The 7091-nt window shown below is 43.4% G+C and overlaps 1 protein-coding gene across 1 annotated transcript in view; it reads right to left on the bottom strand.

Annotated features, from left to right (window-relative positions):
- T265_07209 (hypothetical protein) overlaps window positions 1-7091 on the bottom strand; it is a gene marked incomplete at both ends in the record, with an annotated part of 40151 nt that overhangs the window by 9855 nt on the left and 23205 nt on the right. The window contains one exon of the mRNA XM_009172665.1: window positions 6750-7034. Within this exon, the coding sequence (XP_009170929.1) occupies window positions 6750-7034 (285 nt within the window). The remainder of the gene's footprint in view (window positions 1-6749; window positions 7035-7091) is intronic.

The following is a 7091-nucleotide window of genomic DNA, read 5'->3' on the forward strand; positions in this document are numbered from 1 at the left end:
GAACTGGCAAAAAAGCCAAGCGTTTCCCACGGCGGATATTGGTCTTGTTCTTCTATATGATATATATATATATATATATATATATATATAAATGACGACTGGTGCACCCGTGCTAAAATCCCACGCACAGCATACTGAAACAAACATAACGATAAGAGCTCAGCAAGTTGGCCAAAAGAACCGCACGCAAGATCTGGACGACCGCTTAATAAAGACACTCGACGAAAGTGAACGAGAGAGCGCTATTAAAATACGACAAGGTACGAAGGTGAACGGGGCATACTGAAACAAACATAACGATAAGAGCTCAGCAAGTTGGCCAAAAGAACAGTCCGCAAGATCTGGACGACCGCTTAATAAAGACACTCGACGAAAGTGAACGAGAGAGCGCTATTAAAATACGACAAGGTACGAACAAAGGTGAACGGGCAAGCGCGTGAAGCTCACTAACCAGAAACGGTTGGAAACTGTGCGAATCCTTGGAACGAAACAAGCGCATTTAGTCAGTAATTCAATATGTGGTGTGCGAAATTTATGGTGCTTATCTTAACTTGGTTTATGCGAGGTAGGGAATCATTTGCGTTAGACGAAAAGTTCCGATGAATACCCGTACAACTTATTTTTCGTGTCACTCAATTCAGGAAGTGACTCGATTAAACAGATAACAAGTCAGACGACGAGTGACGAAGACTAACATCTGATTGCTGAAAATACATACCACAGTCAATCACATAACTGTCCCATGTTCTACACCATAACTCTACTGCTATCAGATAAGAATGACTAATTTTCGGTCAACTCGTTACATGCCTCGTCGGAAACGAGGTCCAGAGTGCACAAGAACATTTGGTTTATTAACTGACTGTAAACAGAAAAACTGAAAAGCATGTGTGGCTACCTGTAGTGTCGCACCACTAGGAAGGGCTCAACTGTTTTTTTTTCGTTTTTAAGCCTCAGAACAAATTGCATTTGCAAAAACGTTTCTGCATTTCAGAGTATCCAGCAGGTTGGTTTTGTCCGCATATATATCTACAAGCATGTACGCTTGCTGCGTCAGGATACCATATGGAGTCTGAATCTGGGGGAGAAATAGAGGTTCGGCAGGCTTAAAGACACAACAGTGGACAAATCCTGATGAGGATAGGCGTTGACTATCGCGACATCTTGTTTCATTATCCTATCCTTTATGGAGTCATGGCAGAGTGTCAGTGCTACTTATTTATAATGGGACATATGCGCCAGGGTTTTATCGGTCATTTAGTACCTCTTAATTCGCCACAACTCCGCGAACGAAACTGATTTCTCTATATTTGCCAATTTCGCTGTTTTCATCATTGGTGCTTCGTCGCTGACTACAGGGAACACAGGGTTCAGTCCAAGGTGAACTCCATACATATTTCTTTTCTCGTAGTTCAGAAATGTTATCGGATTGCGTGTTTTCTGAATGTGGCTGCTTGTCACGCTGACAGCAAGCACTACACTGCACCAGAACTGATGGCCTTGTCATTGGAATGGTGTTAGTGGGAAGTTCGAAACAGGAGTCGACAAACGTAAATCAAGATATTTTCCGGACACTGAGTGAGACTGGAGCGAACTGATTTATGGAGTTTCTGAGACCGGACGGTTAGCCAAATACTGTCAAACTCTCTCCGATAACAAAGCAGTCTACTTTCCACTTTTTTTTATCCTTTTCGCGTCAATCGATCTAACTGATATTCCTGTATATTCAGGATCTGGTTTCAGGTCCAATGTGCCATTTTTCAAGCATTCTATTCTATCCACTAGAAGTAAAGTTATGGTGGAAACCACGGGTGGTCATAAAATTCCATCACAGAGTACTGTGACCAACGAATTTTGAGTGGCGGGTAATTTCTGCCGTGATTCAATGAAACCAAACAAGCTAACGACGGAAAACGACACAGAGACAAGATTCTTAGGAGGCTACACTCATTGCGCAAAGGACTGTTGTGCACCAAATGTCCGGCCCCTGACGAGCCTAACCCGATCCAAAGGAATGGGACCAAACAGGTGAGACTGAACGCATGGCACCGTATCCCGGAGTCATACAACTAAACAGCGGGATACACATGCTGGACAAGCTTGACCCTTGACTGTATATGTTAACGAAGGTGGGGTCAAAATACATCGACACAACTGCAGTAAACGACCAGAATACACGTGTATTTGAAAGCAATTAACTCATTCAGCCATAAATCTTCGATATTTGACCTACGCAGGTCTTGAATTCCTGAAGGTCAGCGCCAGTACACTCCGCGCCTGCAGCCATATAGGCAGTCATAACTCCCTTTAAGAGAAATTTATGACAAGCTCACGGTGACAACCATATACGGACTAAGAAGTATGGTGAAAAGAAGAATGGCTCATGAGGGGCTTTTCTTTTCACATCCCGAGGAGAAAAGAAATGAGTTAAAGCGCGACTCGTAATGACTTCAATGCGCTGCTGGACAGCAGACAACTAGATAAGAAACCAACACCAAATGAATGGGCAGCGATTGGAGTGCTAAGAACACAAAAATAACTGGACATGTAGTGAGCACATGAACACACCGTGAAGATGGATAGCGGAGGATAGATAGTGGACAATCAGGAGGCGAATGACACCAAACACTGTGATAACATATTGGAGAGGTGAAATGGTTTTCCAATAGTTCGTAAATATTTGGATCACCAGAACCGAAAGGCGGGTAGTAAAACGACAACAATAACACGATAAACAACAACACGGTGACATCAAAAACGATGATGAAGCAAGCGAACCGGCGACTTGAGACACTTACAATCACTGTGGTTGAGCAAACAGACTGTGAACAAGAAATGAGTGGAAACGAGGCACACATGGGATGATGAGAATGATGCTTCGCCGAATTAATCGATCGTTTGAAGGCCCCAGGGTGGCAGTTCCTGGTAGGAATAACGGCCTATAAGGATCCTGGTAATATAGGTCAAATCAAGCAGCTTGACAAAATGGAACACGTTAAATCATAGTCTTGAACATTTACGAATCATTGTGAGAAATGATCGTCCGACAAAAACGGTGAGAACTAACCAATCATATCCAACTGGAAAACTGATCATCCACGTAAGCGTTTCAACAAGGGATGCAGCAAGCTTCTGCCAACGATCGACACTTAGCATCAATAGGGCGCGCTGGAAGACCATGCTCCAGATGGATTCCCAAAAATGTGCAACGTCAGATTACATAGATTCACCAAACATAGGTTCTGGTCTTGAAGTCGTCGGGAGAGGCGAATTGAAGCTAGGATCTATGTAGACGGTTTTAAACTCCACGGGAGCAACAAAAAGAACTGGTCCATCAGACAACTAAATCAGTGCAATATTTAAACCATTTAGAATGATTTAGACTTGGGCAGCTGAAGCCGAAAGACTGGGTTTGATACACATGCTAACGGTCACTCAATCAACTAGGAAAGTACGATGACTGTTGTGTTGTACAACCTCATACTCCGTAATTTGGATGCTCATATGAACAGACAACCGGACAAATCCAACTCCATCGACCCAAGAAGCCCTAGCTTCCAACAAATTCCAGTAGGCGCTCAATGGAACTGGTTTCATATCACCACTTAACCGTTCGGACTCACGTTACCTGTTCACGGACGGACGACGGCTGTCATTGATCTCAGAATCTAATATTACAACAGAAATCGACCAGCGACCAATGAGATCAGCATTATTCTCCGAAAATGCTTATCACCCATCGTCGAACCTGGCCACACAACCTTATCCAGACCTTCGCAGTAGGATTTTGACACAGCTGTTCCCCGAGAGGTTACATTACGACAAATAACGGCCTGAAACCCAAGTTTGGCGACTATCATTAATTTCGAAGACATAGGAAGCAATGTGAACAGCAAGCCAGAGAACACTAAAGTAGACAGAAATCCCATCCGAATGAGTATGCGTACAATCCAGGGTCCAGGCCGAACCCTCGGGGGAGAATCACGGCATAGACCAACCTGCAAAATTCAAGTTCACTTGTGGTTGGTTGAAAAACAAGGTAACAATGAAAGGACCTGTTGGAATGGGGACTTTCTACTATGGCGGTAGTCCTCGCAATGATGGTTCACTGTGGCATTTTTCTGCAGCTCCCAGATTGATGAGACATGCATTCACATTTCACAAAAATACTAGGCGAAAACAAAAAAGTACCATCGGATCGCAGAATGGAAACAAATAGTCCGAAGGTCTAGGGCGAAGGAAGCGCGTTTTTAATTATTACACATGAAATTCGGAAAACTGCTATAAAAAACCCGCACAAACAACTCATTGGAAAACAGAAACGAACTAAAAAGACTCAAATTTCATGGTAAAATCGAGAAACCGTAGTACAAACAGTTATTCATTGTTCTTTAGAAACCTCCAGATAGAGGAACAGCTGCCTTCACGCCCTCTCCCCCAAAAGAACACCCGGCACTACAGAATGCTACATCAGAAACCAGCTTACTGTAGATAAGCAGGTACATACAAATGGTGCAAACATTACCTACGTCACTTGAAGCAACGACTCATATCAAATCAATCATCACGATGACATTCCTATCTTCTGCGCTGGGTATCATCCAAGAACCAACACTGGACAAGGAGGATATCCGTAGATGATCTAGTTTCACTGGGTCGTACCAAATCCATACCGGTAGATGGTGACTCCCCAAAACTGCGTTAACGATACCTCTTGCTCCTAGAAAACCTCATTCGAATAGTGATAGTCGTTGATTTCACATTGTTTGGATTCCTGCAGCAAGTGAAACAACTTCGACTCCAAACATCTCTCGTTCCTCTGTTTCAACTTATATAAACCTATTAGCCAAGTAACCCGTAGTGAGTTCTGAATAGTAAACGAAACTTGGAAAGTCGAATAATTGTACTTTTCAGCATCTTGTGTATAATGTGGTGGTAACAGTAGCGAAGGAATCTCTAAACTATCGTACGTTCGTAAACCTCCAAACGTTTGACGAGCAGAAGACGGTCTCGCAGATGAAATACCGGCCAGTTGGATCACTCGATTTCATCTTATATTACTGAGTCCCCAGATTATAACCTGATCAGCCCCGATCAAACCACATAGTTGTTGACTCCAAACATCTCTCGTTCCTCTGTTTCAACTTATACAAACCTATTAGCCAAGTAACCCATAGTGAGTTCTGAATAGTAAACGAAACTTGGAAAGTCGAATAATTGTACTTTTCAGCATCTTGTGTATAATGTGGTGGTAACAGTAGCGAAGGAATCTCTAAACTATCGTACGTTCGTAAACCTCCAAACGTTTGACGAGCAGAAGACGGTCTCGCAGATGAAATACCGGCCAGTTGGATCACTCGATTTCATCTTATATTACTGAGTCCCCAGATTATAACCTGATCAGCCCCGATCAAACCACATAGTTGTTTCCGTTCGCCGCTGAGATGGGAGGACAGAAACATAACACACAACCGCGTTGGTTAATTGCCTGTAAAAACAGCACTACCACAGATCTTGACCAGCATAGGGCGGTCAATGCTTGCCAAAAGTATGCAGCTGCTGGCCCCGTTCATCACACATACAGTTCCAACCAACAACGATGACCAGGCGAACAAGTCTGATCTGACGTGCCATCGAACTATAGAAACTAAGATAGGGGTAAATATGCGACCGTTTCAATCCAGCTGATTCTGCGTGGGACTTGAAGAAATGAAGTACCATCTTTGCAGAGGGTTATTATCCTGGACTGAGAATCGCGCACACCCGGCAAACAGTGTCCGTGTTTGGTTCAACGAGCACGGTCTGAAGGAATGCGGCAAAGTATGGGCTGATGAACGTAAGATGAGGTTGGGCTGTAGAGAAATAATTTTAAATCAACTAATTTTTAGTTTTTATGAAGAGATTTTACCAAGGAAGCACTGTCAAAAGCAATGCCTTGAGAGCGATCCTGCAGATGGCGCTGAGAACACAATGTCGTCTTGATTAAGCCAGACCAATATAGGGTATGTTACACACGGCAAGTTGCTCTACGGAAACGCCGAGGGACTAACAGAAGTGCATGGCTTTTGGCGCTGTTGGAAGTTCCATAAGGTTCTGTCGCGTCTGTCTACGTTTTAGGTAGCCATCGTAAGTTTAAAGCTGATACATTGAACGAAGGGTCCAAAAAGGCAGATAACTATCTTAATTTGTTTTCATCTGACGAAACTGTCGGCAAAGTACACCGCTTTCTCCTCGACTCGATTGATCAGTTTTCATCGTTTTTTAGTCTAGATGAACAAGTCTAATTTGATTTAGAATTCATGTAATGCACTGTGAAATCGACTTTCTTACACGTTGTACGCCAGTTCCAGCCTGGTTATCACCGAAATGGCTTGAGAAAACTTGAGAAGTTACATCTATTATCAAGCTAGAGATTAAGTTTTTAGATGAGGTTTAGCCCAGTGGTTCATCATTATGAGCTCTGTGAACACGTATGCTGCACCCAGACTAACACTTTTGGGCGACCGGGAAGGTAAATACTCCTAGCAAATGCGAAACAACTCAAACAAGACTTTTCGAAGTTCAGACATGACCAAACTACCTTGGATACAGGCTCAGTTATGCTTAGAAAGACCAAACACTCCCTGTAGAGAATTCGCCGCAAAAGAACACGATGAATGGGAGAATAAATGAAAAAGGAACACAAGAGCACTAGGAAAAAGCAGCTGAAAGGCATGAGAAAGGCAAAAGAAATGACCGTGAAGACTCACCCCTCTGGGATCATCCCCAAAGCTATGGCCAAGCGAGACTAGACAAGCCTTGAACTCGGGTGCCTCCAAGCGTCCGGTACCGTTCTTATCGAAATGACTGAAGCAGGTGCGTAAATCGGCCATTTGTTCCGCAGTCAGACCTTTCGAATCTCTGGTGAGTATCTGATTCTCGATAACGTTGACAGAATGATGCAGGGAAGTGAACAACTGCTCCCACGCTACCCGCAACGTCGGCATCGACAAAGATGTGTTTAGGTTATCAAAGACGTAAGCATCTTCAAGGGCCTTTGGAGTAGAAAATATGAAAATAATGAGGAGGTATTTCCCATCAAAATAAAAGAA

This window comes from Opisthorchis viverrini, assembly GCF_000715545.1.
Source record: "Opisthorchis viverrini unplaced genomic scaffold opera_v5_162, whole genome shotgun sequence".
NCBI classification, from domain to species: Eukaryota; Metazoa; Platyhelminthes; class Trematoda; order Opisthorchiida; family Opisthorchiidae; genus Opisthorchis; species Opisthorchis viverrini.